General features: G+C 44.5%; 2 protein-coding genes across 2 annotated transcripts in view; one reads left to right on the forward strand and one right to left on the reverse strand.

Annotated features, from left to right (window-relative positions):
- rpp25l (ribonuclease P/MRP 25 subunit-like) overlaps positions 1–19269 on the forward strand; it is a 57469-nt gene that overhangs the window by 13979 nt on the left and 24221 nt on the right. The gene's annotated exons all lie outside the window — the stretch shown is intronic.
- The window catches only part of LOC309716947 (collagen alpha-6(VI) chain-like), a 46199-nt gene that overhangs the window by 10819 nt on the left and 16111 nt on the right, over positions 1–19269 (reverse strand). Inside the window, exons 10-30 of the mRNA XM_082551086.1 lie at positions 18627–18985; positions 17896–17974; positions 17034–17176; positions 16454–16546; positions 15792–15845; positions 15178–15249; positions 13354–13380; positions 13203–13247; positions 11952–12005; positions 11678–11740; positions 10287–10352; positions 8835–8888; positions 8641–8676; positions 8500–8562; positions 3880–3942; positions 3536–3598; positions 1286–1348; positions 1153–1203; positions 612–647; positions 433–495; positions 290–352 (exon numbers count right to left, since the gene is read on the reverse strand). Of these exons, the coding sequence (XP_082407212.1) occupies positions 290–352; positions 433–495; positions 612–647; positions 1153–1203; positions 1286–1348; positions 3536–3598; positions 3880–3942; positions 8500–8562; positions 8641–8676; positions 8835–8888; positions 10287–10352; positions 11678–11740; positions 11952–12005; positions 13203–13247; positions 13354–13380; positions 15178–15249; positions 15792–15845; positions 16454–16546; positions 17034–17176; positions 17896–17974; positions 18627–18985 (1610 nt within the window). The remainder of the gene's footprint in view (positions 1–289; positions 353–432; positions 496–611; positions 648–1152; positions 1204–1285; positions 1349–3535; positions 3599–3879; positions 3943–8499; positions 8563–8640; positions 8677–8834; positions 8889–10286; positions 10353–11677; positions 11741–11951; positions 12006–13202; positions 13248–13353; positions 13381–15177; positions 15250–15791; positions 15846–16453; positions 16547–17033; positions 17177–17895; positions 17975–18626; positions 18986–19269) is intronic.

A 19269-nucleotide genomic window follows, 5' to 3' on the forward strand; every position in this document is an offset into this window, starting at 1 on the left:
AGGACGTGCTCACAGCCATCTGCCTCCAGCTCAGATACCATCCTGCTCTGTCACAGCAACCCTCTGCATGATCTCACCAAATACATCCATGAAACCTCTATGAGGTCTTTCTCTTTTCATCCTGCCTGGCAGCTCCATCTTTTAATATGTCCTCTGTCTAATTTAATTTAAAAACTAAATGAGCTTTTTCTTATTGAAAGATTTGCTTAGAAGATAACATCATTCAAAGAATTATTAGACGTGCTAATGAGAGTGAAGGTAGGCAGGTGAAGATGCAGTTTAAACGTACTTTGTGTCCTGGATATCCGTCACCTCCAGGCTCACCTGGCTTTCCTGGCATGCCTGAGTTCCCCTGTATGGGTCACACATAAATCACAGAAGAAGCAAAAAGCCAACGTCTCAGTGACGCGACATCAAAGAAACCTTTCTTACCCCACGACCCCGGTTCCCCTTGGATCCTGGATGCCCTTTCGGTCCCTTCGCACCGTCGTCGCCCTGAAGACAAAATGCCGTGTCTCAATCACCACAGAGTCCAACATACTTCTAGCTTACTTTGGCTGAACCACATGGTGGCATCAAAGTTTTAGTGTGTGGAAAATGGAAGGACTCACCGGTAAACCAGGGTAACCAGGAAAACCAGCATCTCCCTGTACAGAGAAAGGAAGAAGCAACGATTTCACGATTAAGACTTTCTAAAATGTTCGGCCACATGTGTAAATCTGTTTTACCCACATCATTGTCCAGCTGAACAGCACCAAAGACATCCCCATGCCTATGCAGATGATACTAAGCTGTATTTTTCCACTAAGCCCCCAAATCTCAACAGCCTCCCAGACCTCAATCACTTCACCACTGCCAGTGAAAAATGGACGAACGTTCCTTTTTCTGAATCCTGGTAAAACTGAGGTTCTTCAGGTTCTTATGAAAACTTGGGAGGGAACATTTTGGATTGTGCCAGCACAGAGCTTGGGTGCGGGTCACCAGTGACACAAACCACGGTGTATCCTGAGAGAACCAGAACATCTTCTCCTCCATCAAACGAATAGCTGAAACTAAAACCATGTGGCGTTCTTCTTACTGCTTTTCATTGTTGATGAAAACAGAATTCATTCAGTTTTTGTTGGTTGATGTCAAATTAAGGTTCAGCTCTACCTTTGAACCTTTCGGTCCTTCAGGTCCAAACCCGTCACGACCATCCAGACCCTGAACACAGAGAAAGTCTTGCATGAGATAACTGCATTGAATTACAGATATACACAAGCTCAGCTCATGTTCGGGATCCTACCGGCATTCCTCTGGGTCCTGGTGGTCCCAGAGCACCCTTCACACCTGGTTCTCCTGGTTGGCCCTTAAATAACAACCATGGACATTTCTCCATCAGAATTTACACCCCCATCCAACAAAACCCTGCCAAAATATCTTTCCATTTATAAATAAAGAGTACATTATTTACAGGCTGAATCCAGTTTTATTCACATTTTAAACGTTTAAACTGCTGCTGTGGTTTATGGCCACGATCCTGGGCCATTTGACCCAGCGTTTTGAGTTTTTATACATTTGGATGTTTATGGTTTATGTTTAAGTTCATCAGGTTATCTAAGTTCATTTCTGTTATACTGAGGTTGCTGTTGTTTATTACAGTCCCCTGGTGTCTTCACCCCGTGTGTTTAAGTCTCCCTCAGCCTTCACGTGTTTCATGTCTGCGTGTCATTATGCTTCCTGTTTTATTTTGAAGAGGTCTGGTGTCCCATGTTCATTGTGTTTAGTTTCACTTCCCCTGTGCCGTCATTGTGTTTCCGCTTCATCACCTCCTGTGTGTATTTAGTGTGTGTTTCCACTCATTCCTCGTCCAATCGTCTGCTTTGTTTCCATGCCTCTAGGTTTATGGATTCATGTCAGGTCTTCAGGTTTCTAGGTCCTTGTTCTAGTGTTTTTATATTTAGCTCACCCAGTTTAGGTTATTGTTAGTTTCTCCTTTGCCTTTTGTTTTTGTGCTGTTTACTAGTGATGTGACGTTCTGTATCGAGGCTTCGGAGCGTGTGTCGAGTAATGGAGGGGGCGTTTCTGCGATGCGCATATCGAGGCTTGCTTCATTTATGGGAGGAGCTGAAAATGATGACGTCCGAAGCCTCGCTGCCCGGCTGTACCACGTGACTGGTTCATGAAGTGGTTCGAACTTTGCCGCGAGCTATGACAGCGATATAAACCCTCAGACTTCATTCAAAATGTGGGTGTTTGATGGAGAGTTGCGGTTAGAGAGAGTTTGGAGACCGTTTGGAGGTTTATGAGAGTGAGGAGAGAAAGTCAGGAGAGAATGGAGCCAGCTAAGAAGAGGAGGATGTCCTCCCCTGTGTGGGAACATTTTGATCTTATTCCTCCCAACAAGGTATGTAAATTTCTACAGAAGATGTATTTTCATAATACTGATGGTGCAATACAATTTATGTTGAGCTGTCTTGACTTTTGTACAAGGTGAAGTGTTTGCTATGTGCCAGGGAGCTGGGATATAACAACAACACCTCATCCATGCTTAGGCACTACAGAGCTTTGCATGAGAATAAGAGGAACACCGATTGTGGAGCAAGACCAGGTGAGCCATCAAATGCAATGATAATATAGCATGCAGTAATGTTACTAAATGATATAACAATATTATACAACTGTTATAAGTTACGTGTGTGATATTTATATTTGTGCTTTGTCTTTATTGTCTTTCCTCAGGAGAACAATCTCAAATAGATGAAGACCTGGTTACCATGGTGATTGAGGACTCCCAGCCATTTAGCATTGTGGAGGACAAAGGATTCAAAAGATCTGTTAAATCATTAAATCCCAGCTATGTTCTCCCCACTAAAAAGGACGTAAAAGCAGTGAAAATTTAGTTTTTACAGAATAAAATGTGAACAGGCAGGACTGAGGCTCAAAGCCTCAGTGTGTAGCTGTCCATACCTCAACGTTACAAAAGCACAACCACTGTCCACACCCCAACCACACCTCACCTCACAGTAAATGATCATTTCCATTTCAAGCATTTCCAAATAATCATTTCCCATACTGCCAGTATAAATATAGACAGTATACTGCATCACTACAATATACATGTTTTACACACTCCTTTTGTTGTTGACATTTACAGGCTGTGTGCAAAAGGCCACACTCTTCAAATTCATGCCAACTAATATTTTTACGTCCAGTAGGTGTCCTGCTAGAGCAAATGAAGCTTCAAGAAGCTTTGCGCTGGGGTGAACCAATTGGATGAAAAGCTTCAGTGCTTCATGAAGCTTCATCTGCCCATCACTACTGTTTACCAGCCTACAATAAACAGCTCGCTTTCAGCTAATATTAAGTCTGTTTCCACTATTATCTACTCACATTCACACAGTTTGCTTCAACCAGACTGTGACACAAAATCTCATTGGGGCCATTAAAGCTTGTAGTTGGATAGGGGTTGGGTTTTGACTTCTACCCGCTGGCTACATGGGTATTCTGGTTAAAAGCTTTCCTGAATGCAAAGAAAGGAAGCGATGTCACCCACCTTCTGCCCATTAGGGCCAGGACGTCCAGGTAGCCCTGGTTCTCCAACAGATCCATGTTCACCCTGTGGAGGAGCAGAGCTGCCACTGTTCACTCTATTCACATCATGCAAACACTGAACATTCTTTATGTTGCAGCCACTGGAAATACTTCTAAAGTCTTTAAATGTCTAAATGTTTAAATGACCTTTAAAGCAATAATAATAATAAAAAAAGCAATGTTGGTATTTTTCCTCATGCAAAACTCCCTTTAATCAGACACATGCTTCATTAGAAAAACACAATCAGTACATCATAATTGAACTCGTTGGTCAGTGCATGCATACAGCCTAGTTGATGAACGCACCTGATTTCCTGGAAAACCAGGTGTTCCTTTGGGTCCAGGTTCCCCATTGTCCCCAGCAGGGCCCTGCAGGGTCATCACAGTTTGATAACTGGTGATTATTTACACCTCTGCTCTTCCAATCAATGATGACTGATGGATAGTCTGCATAGCTGTACACTAGTAGTCATCTGTAGTGTACGCTGATAATAATATATATGTCACTACACTTTATTTGTATTGCTTCTAAAACAAAGAAGTGTTGAAAAATAATAATAAAATTAGGAAATTAAAAGAACAAGAAAAAACAAGGGCGCTAGGATGTCAATCCTGGAAAACATTCCATCAAACAATAATTACAGAGCTATGACAAACACAGCAAATCAGTGCAATCTGATCAGACAGCGTGTGGTTGTCTGCATGCGCCTGCCAGAATCCTTTCTACGGCCAAACTTCATGACGTCATGCATGAAGTACATCCTAGTACAGATGCCGGGAGTCTATGTATATATAACAGGATACTGGAGTCAATTCTCTATCATCTCACACGTCGATTTAATCAGTTTCTGTTTGATGGTTATTCAGCTGTGTGACAACCCGAAGGATGCGGCCTCCGAAGGATGCGGCCTCCGAAGGATGCGGCCTAGGTTTTGGGACACAGCTTATGGAAAGACCAGATGTTTTTCAGTCACCAGGGCCTGAGGCTAAGTAATTCACCTGGAATAATTTTGTGTGTCCCTGACCAAATGGCGTGGAACACCTGCCTTAAGAATTTGGTTGGTGTCATTTAAGCACTGTGTGCCAGGAAGAGGGAGGAGCCAACGCAGGACTCAAAACTCAAAAGAATTAACTAAGGCAGGCAAAACACCAAATACAAAAAAACGTAACTCAGACGTGAAACTAGACAACTGAGAAAGTGAGGAACAAGCAACTAAGAGCAAGGAAAAGGGGGGACACTCGCAGCAATATGGGACGATGCAACAATGGGCAAAGGCAAACGGTGGAAACACACGGGGAATGGGGGAGAGATCAAACATAATGAGGTGGGAGGAAGGAAAACAGATGAATGAAACTCAGAGACAGAACTTATACGAGAGACGTGACAGACTAACCAGGGAGGGAACAAACTAAACCAACAGGAAGTACAAATGATTACACTTGGAAGAACGAGGAAACTAAACAATAGCAAAGAGAACATAAGAAACAGAAACACTGTGTTAGCGTGACAGCAGGACGGCGTCATTCACACATCGTCACAGCCGCTCTCGTCTTAAAGAGCGCAGGATTTCATATGTTGCTTTGAGAAAACAGTCATGGTGTGGATCAGTGCAGTCATGTTTTGGGGAAGTACGATCTGACGTTGGCCACATTTCAGCTCAACAGTGAGCTTATTTGTGTCTGTGTGATACCTCCTAATGCTTTAGCTCATCACATGAACGTACGGCGGCCTGAATGTGCAGACGGAGAATATCACTTTCTGTCGATGTGAACACTGCCCATGAGACTGTTATACAACATGTGTTCACAAATACACTCCACTAAATGAGAAACAGCTTTTCTTAAGTTGCTAACTAATACCAAGCAGAGCTGCAACTGCATCCTATCTGGCTTTGTGGTTTGACAGAGAAAAAAGAAATTCATGAATAGTTCCACTGAATTTCTCTGGAAGTCTGTCCATGGGCCAAATCCAGCACAAATCTGCCAAATCCAGCTGAGCGAAAGCCAAAGTGTAACCGGAGTGATGCAAAAACACAGACTAAACTGGCACCTCTCGAGTCCTGTGGGGATTTCTGCCTATTCAACTAAAACAAAACTTCTAAGGAATAATGTGTACAGTTACTGTCAATGATCCTTCAGGAATTTAATGCTAAATTCAACCAGATGCAGCCTGCGGGAGAACATTTACAGCTTACTGCCTCAGCTGTAAACTCTGTTAGCCTGGCTCTGAATCACGGCTCTTGAACAGTTGAGACTTCAATATTTGAAACAGCTTATTAGTTCCAACATATCGAGGGGTCTTACAACGCAGTGGAGATCCCTTTACAGGCCCAGCGACTTGAACATGATGCGTAGTGGTTACATACAGTTGTGGTCAGATGTTCATCACGGGCATGAATTTAAGGTCATTTTGGATTTTTAATGATTTCTTTAAACCTTTTCCAGTGTGCAACGATCGTAGAGAGTGTGCATTAGAGCAGGGCGATATGACCAAAAATATTTATCACCATATACATTTGAAAATTTGCAATAACGATATAACTGACGATATAATTGACACGAGACAAATTGAGATGAGAGATGAGATGAGATAGCCTTTATGTGTCAGTTGCAGGTCTTTTGCCCACAACCGAGATGACAGACCTTGCCGACCGTACATACAATACACAAACCTCTCCTATCATTTCAATCCCAGCGGGCAGCCTTGTGGGGGTTTGAACAGCCGGTTCCGCTTTCTTTATTCTTCGATAAGTCAGGGCCAAGCCAGCTCCGATCAGCCAGAACCCTGTTATCATGGTTCCGAATAGGTAGATATCTTCAGCACTCAGGCTCACCCAAGCCCAGACTTCTCGTTGAGGAAGGGGTGTCAATTGCATTTAGGGACCAGTTGATCAAATTCATAATTCCTTTTTGTTCCCTCTCTGTTCCAGGGAAAAGGAATACAGAAAAAAAAGAGACTAGACAAGGACACAAGCAGGGAAGATGAGGGAGAGGAGAAAAAGTGCGTCCGCCTCCTCTGAGAGCCAAAGAAGAACTCCTCAACTTTATTAGTGCAAAAAACAAAACAAAAAAAACCCCATCAATGTGTTTTCACTTAAACAAGCAGCTGTTTTTTATCTGCATTAAAGTTATATAAACATTTAACAGTGCAAACTGACAGTTTAACCAAAAGGCATTTCCAGTGGAAACTGGCCGACATATCCTCAGCATAACCATGTATAATATCCACAACACTTAAAAAGAGGTTATACACACGCAATACGGTAATATTATGTTGAAGCACAGCACGTATCACTCTGCGAGGCTCCGCCTACGACAGCCGTAACGCTCCAACAATCCATCAAGCGGTGCGGCTTTGTAGCTCAGCAAAGTCGTACTGAAACATTTGACAGATTTTCGAGCGCCGTGCACATAAAATCGTTTCGAGGTCAGTGAACACAACCAGAGTTCAGACATAAGGCACACGGGATTATAAGGGGCTCTGTCGACTTTCAGAAAAATCAAAGGATGGATTTTAAGTGCGCCGTATTTTCCAAACAACACGGTAATAACGACGGCCCGCTAGCATGCGCTACCAAAAATAGTGCTTTGTTGTGTATCTGACGGACGAAAGCTAAACCAGTTCCACACCACTGAAGCTGCAGCGTTTTTACAAACCAGTTCTGGTTCATCGTTTCATTCAACGATCTGCTTTCGCTCTTCTCATTCTGCGTCGCCGCCATGTGCGTATGTAAACAAAGGCACTGTGCATGTGCGTTTTACCCATATTCTATCGCCATGTTTCATTTTCTTATCGTTGCCCAACATTACACCGGTGTTACCGTGGATGGTATGATATGGCCCAGCACTAGCGTGCACCAAATGGATTTTCTCTAATCCACACTGTCACGGACCCGGCTCTGGAGGACTCGGGGGTCCGTGACCAGTTTTGACTGTTGTTATTGTTGTTAGTATTATTATTATTTGGTGATGTGTGTTTTCTCCACAATGCTGTGTTAGTCTGTGTCCCACTCGTATGTATAGGCAGGGTGTGGGTGTATACGTGTGTATGTCTGCGGGTGTGGCTGGAGGATGGAGCACAGCCACCTGCAGGCCTGATAGGTGTGGCCCTGCGAAGGACTGGCCACACCTGAAGTTCCTGCCACACCTGTTGGTGATCAGGGCTCGTCGGGGGAGCTACTTAGGAGAGTGTTGGAGCTCCCACCGGCGCGGGATCATTGAGTTATCGTACCAAGTTAGTGTGTCAGCATATGTCTGTGTTGTTCGTATATGCCCGCCGAGGGTTAGTGTTGACGGCTGCCTCTATGGTTTCCCTGCAGGAGGAAGAGTGGTCCAGAAAGGCAGCACGCACGGGGTGTGCGGAAACACAACAGCGGGGAGCACGAGCACGAGCACAGACGTCGGAGGGAAGCACGCACACGGGGTTCAAGGGAGCAACGGGGAGTTATTGTGTTTACAGTTTTTCACTGTGAATAAAGAGCACTGTTTGCATCGCAGAGTCTGCGTTTTGGGTCCTCCTTTCCCCACATCCCCACGGTCTGCCAGCCAGACCGTGACACACACAGGCTCAAATATAAATAAACATACTAATTTTTGGCTAAATGTCTCAAAGTTCTTCACAGATGCTCTTGGTAGCTGTCGATAAGCTTCTGGCATAATTCTGGCTGCATGTTTGATCACTCTTTTTATCAGAACTGAGGACTTGACCAGAGGGTGTTCCCACTCTGAATGACCGTCAGCGTTCCCACAACATTCATAGTAAGAGCAGCGATGCGAGAGGAAGGCTGAGTGCGGGGAGGAGGGGTTAAACTACAGCAGAGGCAGTCGCGTCTTTTCTGAGTTAAATATGTTCGGTCTCACAATTAAGGTCAACCTGCCGTGCGTCCAATCACAAAGCAGACCGTCACGACAGAACCGGACTCTCACCTGTGGCCCAGCAGCACCTGGGATACCGGGAGGGCCTCGATTTCCTTTCTCACCAGGTGACCCCTGCAAACAGAGTCAGACGTCTGTGTACAGTCACAGATATACGGTATAATCCTGATGCTGCTTCATATCGTCTTCTACCTTCTCACCACTGGGACCTCTTCTTCCATTACGACCCTGCACAAGAAAAAAATGTCACCATCATCATGCTGAAGTCTTTCTGCAGCACAGAGCAGCACCTTCCTACCCGAGTCTCTGTGTGAGGATCACTGCTCTTCATGAAAACAGCTTCTCTTAGAGAGAAACAGAAGAACGATTTTTCTGAGAAATCTCACCGGGTTTCCATCTAGTCCACTGTCACCCCCGTACCCGTCTGGACCAGGACCACCCTGTGGATTAAAAAACATTCTGATAACTGCATCCAGCCATCTGTCCTTCTGCCCGTCCATCCACAGAATTATATACTTTGGTCAAAATATTATAATTATATATTGTGACCATTTGGCCTGGCTTTCCTCAGACCGTACACCAGAGAAGGTCAGGGCTGCATGGTGTCAGTCACTGGTTGGTAATTTCAACATTTTGGTCGTTGTATCCCGAGTGAGCTACTCAGGACCAGCTCATATAGTCTTCACTCATTTGTGATGTACATCAGGTGGGCTTATTGATTTAAAAGTAAAATTAATCACATTTTATTCAGAAACACTTTAAATTAGCAACTGGAACCATAAATCCACCAAAGAGTGTTCAGCGCTCCTTTTGTCATAGACTTCTATCCAATCAGACCAGAGGACTCGCCCCCTGCCGACCAGGTTAGGATGCTTCTGTATTGGCTTCACATTCATGTTCAATCACTGGCCACATATCTGATCAGCCAATCACGTGGCACCAAATGAATGCATATAGGTGTATATGTGGCATGGTTGTTGGTACAGGACGGGTTGGTCTGACTATTCTGCTGATCTGTTGGGACTTTCCACACAATCATTTACAGAGGAAGCTCTGAAAAGACAACATGCAGCGTTAACAGCAGATCTCTGAGAGAAACGACCTCACTGATGTCAGAGGTCAGAGGAAACGTCTCTAAATCCACAACACATTAAACTTGAAGCAGATGTGTACTGCAGCAGAAGACCACACCACGCACTCCTGTCAGCTAAGAACAGAACTGACTGTCTGATCCAATGGCATCCTCTCTTCTGAAAAGAAAGTGACAGGGTGTCACATGCTCGCCCCGCGTCCTCCAGCTCACTTCCACAGTCCGAAGGCATGCTCGTTAGGTTAACTTGTGATTCTGAAGGTGTGAGTATGAGTGTGAATGACTGTGTGTCTCTCTGGGACAGACTGGAAACCTATCCTCGGTGAACAACAGGCTCTGCATCCCCTGAAACCCAACAAATACTTTAGTATCAAAAACACACAGTTCCTCTGATGCCCAGAAGAGGCAGCAGTGAGTCAGTCTCCATAGACACTCGTGTTGGCTGTAGATCAGGAGGTAGATCAGGTCATCTACTAACTGGAGGTTTGGGCAACATACTAACCCGAGCTGCTCCCTGATGCATCGTCAGAGGGTGAATGTTAGAGAGTGAAAAAGTGCTTGTGTGAATGAGGCATGTTGTACGAAGTGCTCTGAGCATTCAAGTGCTATTTTAGAGGCAGTCCATATTAAAAACGTTTACAGCCTGATAAGAAAATCAGCTTTAGTCTCTGTAGATAATTTACGGTAAACTAGTGGCATCATGGCGGCTAACGTTCAGCTTTTACATAAAGATGTGGACGTGTCTTACTGGTCTCCCTGGGCTGCCGGGGTCTCCTTTGGGTCCTGGTCTGTTGTTGTCGACACCCGGGGTGCCCTGTCAGACAAAAACAGTGTTCGGTTCTTGAAGTGGAGCTTCCAGCTGTTTCCCAGCTGCGATCAGCTGTCGGGTTTTCCGACAGAAGAAAGAGCCGATATTACAGTTTTAACTAGGGCTGTGCGATATGACCACAATCTCATATCCCGATATCTGACGTTTATCGTCCGATAACGATATAAATCACAAAAATGTAACATTTTCTGTAAAGTCTGTGAATCTCGGGCAGCTCGACTTGCGTGAAGTGTTTCCAGCTGTGCGTCGAGTGTTTTAACGGATGCATGAAACGACACGTTTTAGACATAAGCTGTAACGGCCGCCGTTTTCTTTGTGAGTATTTATTACACGGCGTGCTGCGGGGAAAAGCCTGTTCTAACGTTGGAGTCTAAGCTTTATTTTTTAGCACCTGGCGGCTCTTTTTTGCTTCTCATCTGTAAATAATCTGCTCTTTCACGCGATTCAGTTTATTTTGAAAGGTCTCAACAGGATCTTGAGCTTTATTGTGAAAGGTTTATGTGGAACATAAACAAGCGGACACGCGATGCTGTTACTGTCGTTGTTGCAAACGACAACGCATAAAAACAGGTGCTTGTGCGTCCGTAGTGTGGTTATATTACATATAAGAGTAAGACAGAACTTTAAGAAATGAATATAGCCACTGCAGTGATCAAAACCATGAAAAAATGTTGCCATAAACACTTTATTTTGCGACACCACGAAACAAACGACAGCGTAAATGAAACGATAGACGTTTTTATATCGTCATCGATATATATGGTTATATCGAACAGCCCTAGTTTTAACTGACATTAGTGACATTTAAACGTTTAAACACACAAAAACATCCTGAGAAAACATCGACATGCAGAGTTCTGTGATGGGTTTTTATGACAGCACGACGTTTGTGGATTATTGTTGTAAATAAAGTGTTTTATGAGTGAATGTAGTGTGTGATCACACCAGGCTGGAAAAGCTCTCGATAAATCCCAGCTTATTTGTATTTGTTAGACAGATCAGACGGGCACAGACAAACTACACGATCAAATATCTTCACCATAATCTTTGTATCATAAAAATATGTGCAGAAACTAAAGAGTCATTATTTCAGGACATTGTTCATATTCAGGCTGTTGAAACAGGTTTTCTTTGTAAAAACAAAAAACCTGAAATATGAAAGGTTTATTTTGCTTTAGCAGTCTGATTGACCTGAACTTGACCTGCCTCCTCCTCTTCCTCGTCCCCCTCCTCCTCCCACATATTAAATAATTAGGAAAAAAAGTCCATGTGACTGCCGACCTTTCTGAAATGAAAGCACCAAAACTCACCGGGTCTCCTCTCAGTCCCTTCTGTCCTTTCAGCCCCTCCTCGCCTCCTGTCCCCGGGATGCCCTAAAGATGATATTTCAGCCTGTCAATCAACCTACCCAGAGGTCAGAGGTCAACAGCTCACAGCTTCATTTTTACGAGCTGAAGTCAAAACACATTTAAAAAAACGAAAACAGAAACAATAACAGTAAAATCGATCAATCGTTTCATTAGGTAACAACGATCAGAGCTGATGCAGCACGAAGCAAAGAAACTTTGAGTGGTTTTTGTTTACTGGGTTTCCCGGAGGTCCTCGTTCTGCTTTCAGTCCACCGAGTCCCGTCTCTCCCTGCAAACAAAACCAGAAGAACGCGTCATCTCTTCTTCTTCCACAGTCACGTGACATAAACCATCATACTCTCCTACCATGATTTGTAAATCACTAGGATAATACAGCATGTGTAAATGTTAATATAAAGAATAATTTTCATATGTAATAATTCATTTATCTAATTTAAATTTATATGTATAATTTAATCCACAGTTGCATTCAAATGATTATATTGAACAGCAGGAGCCAGGTGATGATAAATTCACTGCTCATCAGCAGGTGTCAGCATGTCTGTCACAGCTGTGTTCAGGTGTGTGTTAACACAGCACAAGGAACAAAGGCCTCAGTCAGCAGTGGGACATTGTCCTCAGCCCAGATGTTTGTCAGGCTACATTCTGTTTCACAAAGAGGAGAAAAATCATTACAATATTAGCCTCAGCTAATGTTAGCAGCTAACATTAGCTGATGTTAGCCATTAGCTACATTAGCTAACATTAGCTGATGTTAGCTGATGTTAGTCATTAGCTACATTAGCTAACATTAGCTGAGGCTAATGTTAGCCACTCCAGGGCCTCCTTGACTCAAACCAGTGTGTCCACTGGCCTGCAGGTGCCCGACACAGAGTAACGGAGTGCGCACTGTGCCAGGATTTATACATCAGGGAAACCAAACCCCCCTCTGGCTTCAACACAGAAGAGCCACCTCATCAGCCCCCCCCGCAGCTGAAGACAGCTTCAACCGTTTGTGTGTTGAAAAATAGTAATTTTCTTGTTTTAACAATAGAAATAATTATTAGTTAGATTACTAGTTAGTGAAAAAGTAACGGTGTTAGCAACGCGTCAGTGATCAGAAGGCCTCAGTCACAGATTGGGCGATTGTGGCTCAAGAGTTGGGAGTTCGCCTTGTAATCGGAAGGTTGCCGGTTCGAGCCCCGGCTTGGACAGTCTCGGTCGTTGTGTCCTTGGGCAAGACACTTCACCCGTTGCCTACTGGTGGTGGTCAGAGGGCCCGGTGGCGCCAGTGTCCGGCAGCCTCGCCTCTGTCAGTGCGCCCCAGGGTGGCTGTGGCTACATTGTAGCTTGCCATCACCAGTGTGTGAATGTGTGTGTGAATGGGTGGATGACTGGATATGTAAAGCGCTTTGGGGTCCTTAGGGACTAGTAAAGCGCTATATAAATACAGGCCATTTACCATTTACCATTTAGATGTTCATACCTGCTCGCCATCGATGCCGTTCAGTCCATCCTCCCCGTCGTCCCCCTGCAGCGTTGGAGCAGAATCAGCTGTTACGTCTCACTGCTCAATCTATGATAAACTGTCACTTCTCCAGTAAATGCAGCAGTGTCAGCAGACCTCAGTCACTCACCTTGTTGCCTGAGAGGCCTCGGTAGCCCTGCAGATACAAACAGCAGATTTAATGGTTAAAGCGCTCATGTTTGACTTTTTCAGCCCGGCTTCACAGGAATCTTTCAGTTATTTGGATTCGATTAAACGTCTGATATATTTAATATTTGTGTGATATATTTATAACAAACTATAAACAAACTTGTCAGGCTGAAGGACATCACGTCTGACACTGTGGTCAGCAGCACAGGAGCACCACAGGGAACTGTGCTGTCCCCTCTTCTCTTCACCCTGTACACCTCTGACTTCTGCTACAACTCTGAATTATGCCATATTCAGAAGTTTGCAGATGACACAGCCATCATGGGGTGTATCTGGGATGATCAGGAAGAGGAGTACAGAAGTCTGGTGAGGAACTTTGTCGCATGGAGTCACACAAACCACCTGCAACTCAACACCTCAAAGACTAAGGAACTGGTTGTGGACTTCGGGAGGTCCAGAGAAGGTCCACTGCCGGTTCAGATAGAGGGGGAGGAGGTGGAGGTGGTCAACAAGTACAAGTACCTCGGGCTGTGGGTGGACAACAAACTGGACTGGTCATGCAACACAGAGCACCTGTATAAAAAAGCCCAAAGCCGACTGTACTTCCTCAGGAGGCTGAGGTCTTTTAACATCTGCAGGAAGCTCCTGAGGATGTTTTACCAGTCGGTGGTTGCTGGAGTACTTTTCTATGCTGTGGTGTGCTGGGGGAGCAGCACAGCAAAGAAGGACTCATCCAGGCTGGAGAAACTGATCAGGAAGGCTAGCTCTGTGGTCGGCATGAAGCTGGACACTCTGGTGACAGTGGCAGAGAAAAGGACATTAAAGAAACTGATGGACATTATGAACAATGCTGGGCATCCTCTGCACACGGCCATTAACAACCAGAAGAGTCTGTTCAGTGACAGGTTGCTTCTCCCCAAGACAAGAACCAACAGACTTAAAAACTCCTTTGTCCCACACGCCATCAGACTGTTTAACTCCTCTCTGGAGGGGAGAGGGAGGGGAAACAGGAGGACAAAGGAGGGGGGAACAACTAAGCTGTAGTGCCTCTGCACCTCACTGTACAATACCTTTGTTAATAGTCAACGGTGCAATAGACTCCATACTTGAAATGTGCAATTCATATCAGAGGACATAGTGGTGGTAGACAAACAGAAGCAGACGGCCGTAGTGATCGACGTAGCAGTTCCGAATGACAGCAATATCAGGAAGAAGGAACACGAGAAGCTGGAGAAATACCAAGGGCTCAGAGAAGAGCTCGAGAGGATGTGGAGGGTGAAGGTGACGGTGGTCCCCGTGGTAATCGGAGCACTAGGTGCGGTGACTCCCAGGCTAGGCGAGTGGCTCCAGCAGATCCCGGGAACAACATCGGAGATCTCTGTCCAGAAGAGCGCAGTCCTGGGAACAGCTGAGATACTGCAGGACCCTCAAGCTCCCAGGCCTCTGGTAGAGGACCCGAGCTTGAAGGATAAACCGCCCACAGGGGCGTGCTGGGTGTTTATATATATATATATATAAATATAATATTCTGTAACTCTGTAACTTCTGTCGGTTCTGTGCTTTTTTGGAAACCGAATTTCCCAGAGGAACCCACCCGAGGGATTAATAAAGTTTTATCTTATCTTATCTCTTGTTTTTCATGATAAGAACAAAAGTTAATGCTAAAAATCAGTCGTCACACAGTCTGACATGAAAAACATCTCCATGAACTCGTCTGTTCGACTGCAGCGTCATTTTCTCCACGTGATGGAGTAATGATCAGACTTCAGCAGTGCTCCTCTCAGAGGTATGACACATCGCGTACCTTCTGTCCTCTGCTTCCAGGACAGCCCCGGATCCCCTGAAGTCCAGGAAGTCCAGGAGGACCGCGCTCGCCCTGCAACACAAAAGCAAAGTCAGCGCACCTGGTTCGAGCTCTCAGTCTGCTTCGTCCTGTAGGTCCATCTTTCAGTTATCAGGTTATATGAATATTATCTCAATAATACATTTGCATTTAAGTAAAATGTAATTGCCAACTGCTTTTAGGTAGCCCCCATAAACAGGAGCAAGCAGCTGGCAATTGTAGGAAAAAAGAACTTTAACAAGAATTTTAAACTTTAACAAGAAGAACACAAACTACAAACTAGAAAATTCAAAATAAATAATTAAAAGCAAAAATTTTTAATGGAAATGAATTCAGGTTTGAAGTTTTTTAATCAGGTTCAAGATCCTTTATTTGTCACATGCATAGTTACACGCAGTGAAACGTGTGCTGACGCGCTGCTCGACTGTGCAAAAGCAGAGAACATTATGTACAAATAACTGAATAAAATAAAACAATCTGGAAATTTTTACATTGAAAATCTGAAAATGTAGATTGTGCGAGTGTCTCATTTACAGCGGAAAGAGCTCGTGGTGGGATGAAGAAGAAGCACTTACACTGACTCCTTCTTCTCCCGGGAAACCCGGATGACCCCGCTCTCCCTCCTCACCCTGTTTATAAAGCAAACAGAACCATCAGAAAGAAAGCAAAGGGCTGGAAAAGCCTTCAGGACACATTTCACAACTAATTAGATTAAGTGGCAGCTGGTCAGTAACGTGATATATTAAAATGATATTTTAGTTATTAGAGTTTATGATATTTGGACAATCGTGTCATGGACACCAGAGCAGCTCCGGCTGCCGTCCACATGAACAGGTTAAAGCTCCATCGTGCAGAGAGGAGCTCGTTTAAAATGGACTGAGGCACAGTGGAAACTGATCTCAGGTCAGACCCATCCATGTGTGGATGGGTCTGTGGGAGAGGGAGCATCCGCCCTGTGGAGCTGGCAGCTGGCACATCTGGACAGGCTCCGTCAGTGCTGAACGCTATACACAGGTATCAGAGCAGCAGCTGCTCCGTGCAGACGTGTTTTTCATGTTTGAGTGGGATGATGCTAAAGCGCAGAATGCATCTGTTGCATCAGCACGCCTGCAGTCCAGACCTCTGGCCTGCTGCTCAGTTTCATGCAATGATGAATTTTTGCAGTTGAAACGTGAGATATGTTCTCTGTGTTCTATAGTGAAACATTCCTGGTGTAAAGTTGGGGTTTCACACTCACCTTTGCCCCTCGTGGGCCTGGAAGACCACGGGGGCCTTTGTCTCCCCAACATTTGCACATCACTCCGCAGCATTCCCGGGCTGTCACGGTGCTCTGCAGTCAGACGAGGGGGCGAAGGACATACATGAACAATGCACGATCTTTGTGAAGATCTTTAAGAGGCAAACGTCGGTTACTGAACGTTTTGTCTTCAGAGAATCAGGACTCATCAAAATATTACTCGCTATAAACTTTAAGAGGAACGATTATGTCAGCAGGAAAAATGGAAACAGGGAACTGGTCCAATCACAATCCTCCCGTCAGCCTCCTCCTGAATGGCTGATGGGATTATTGTCCCTTTGATTTCTTTGTTGCTTACGTGACTTTTCTTTCAACCTACCCGCATGTTTTGCACTTGGGTCCTCTCATCTCACCTCATGACTCCTTTACTGGTTATTCTGAATAAAATTCACTCACATTTTTTACATTATATGAATAACATGAACGTGGCTCCTTTTTACTCAGACTAAAGATTAAAACTTGCTTTATTTGTCATTTAGAAAAGGTAGAAACGCACTCATGAGCAATGGGACTGACTTACAATCTGTTGGAATATGGTGCTGCCGATGCTCGGCATGCTGATTATGAGCTGATCGGTGTACCCGAATCCGCGGCCAAACTCCACCTTCTGTAGCTGAATGTGGTTAGTGCCCCTGAGAGCCACGGCCAGCAGGGCGCTGACTCCTGCAGACAGGACAACAGACTGGAACGGCGTGGCTTCACAAACACAGTGCACGTACATTTCCACTGGATCTGAATCAAGCAAACTGATTAGGTCTAGAAATATTTAGTAACTTCTCCTCGTAGATTAGATGGATCCAGTCTGATGGTGATCCAAGTGCTTCTTACCCCTCAGCTGTAAAAGGCATTGATGTGAACGCTACAGCTCGAGCTTCAAATTGATATCATAGCTGCTTCTATTAAAATCTTTGATTAGTTTGAATCTCAGTGACCTGAGAGCCACAGTAAGTCTGATGAAGATCTTGCGGATGTAATAACTTGAGAACAAGACGACGTAGGAAATTGATATCTTAGGTGTGTCTCCTCAGAGGCCGAGGGGTTGCACTAGTATTATATTCAGTTCTTTCAGCTCTCTGTCATTCTACACAAACCACTTTTTCCTGGTTGTTTAGGAAAGTTCTTGTGCTTCCGCTTGTTCTGCTCCACGGGACTTCCTCGTAGCCCAGAATTAAAATTAAAGCATGCGTTTTTATGTTTTAGGACACACATGGGACACTAGACACATACATCTAATATAATAACTGAATAATTTGTGTGCTAACATCAGATCAAAGTGCATGGGGATGTCAATAAAGATGAGCAATGAAAAGTAAAGATGACACAATGAGAAAACCAGAAGCAAAGTTGGGAATGAAGTGATCTTAGTAAATGCATGTTTTTACCAGACTCTCGCAGCAGCTTTGATTCCCGCTGTAGACTCATGACGTTTTCATTGAGTCCATCAGAGAAGATCATCAAGACCTAAACGACAGAGTAAACCACGTCCGACAGTTTAATGTGGATGATGCCTCATGAAGTGGTAATGTTCAGGGCTGAACGATGAAGTCATAGCAGAAGCGCTAAACACTGCAGCTCCTCTAATGTCCACTAGAGGCTCCAGCAGTGAGTCAGTCCCCATATACTCCCGTGTTATAAACAAAGCTCTTTACCATTAGCAGTCTTCATGCTGGGTAACAGTAATTAATGTAATTGAATGTAGTGTGCAGTATTTGGCTACCCAACAGCCACGGCTGCAGTTTATGTGCTAAATTTTAACAAGATGAAAAATAGCACCGTTGCATGTTAACAACACAGGATATCAATTCAGTTACTCGGATAATTTCATGGTGAAAATGAGAACTGAAGGATTCTGAAAGGTCTAAACTAGAGCTGCCAGCGTTAATCTCCTTAAAATGACTTTAACGCCATAACCACATTAAAGCGGCAAATCTCCCTTAGCAAGTTACCGCAGATCACCCCACGGCATCAACGTGTTAGTGCGGTTAGCTCATTAACGTGTTAGCACCGTGCAGCTCACTAGCGCTAGCTCACTAACAGAGATTTGCTGCAGTCATGGTGTTAACATCACTTTAACGAGATTAACGCTGACAGCACTCATCTAAACATGTCTCACCTTGACAGTAGCCTTGGATTTGGTTTTGAACTTCTCCTTGTAGAAATTCAGCAGCTCAGAGTTAAAGTAGGTCGGCTGGGACAACTTCCAGCTCAAGACTTTCTTCAACTCGTCTTCACTGAAGTCTGCAAAATTTGTATCATACAAGGCCCTGCCATCACTGTCTACCAAATGGAAGGCGATTTGGGTCTTGACCGGGGACTGGGGGACGCCAGTGCAGCACAAGTTTTCTTCTGTTGAAATATGTGAAATATGATGGACAATCTCTTCCAGGTGTTGGATGTAGTCACTGATCAGCATGTTGTTGGATCCACTCGTGTCAGTAATGTCGAATCCTATTGCAACGTCGATGGTACAATCTGAACATGGGAAGAAAAGCAGGGAAAGGATATTTGTCTTTGACCATCTGCTGGTTTCATCTTCATGTTTCCCTCTCACCACATATCCAAACCCACATCATGACCAGCAGCTTTACAGCTGTGGCTCCAGCAAACATCAGCTGATACTAGAAACTAATATTAAATAAATTCTAACAACAGCTGATCAAGCTTGAACGTGCTGCTGTTGTTTAGCGCGACATCCACTGGTTTCCTGTTTCTGGTGCAAAATGGGCGATAAACAAAGGAGAGAGAAAAGCCGATCA

The sequence above is a fragment of the Aulonocara stuartgranti genome, assembly GCF_965226115.1.
Source record: "Aulonocara stuartgranti genome assembly, chromosome: 11".
Taxonomy (NCBI): Eukaryota; Metazoa; Chordata; class Actinopteri; order Cichliformes; family Cichlidae; genus Aulonocara; species Aulonocara stuartgranti.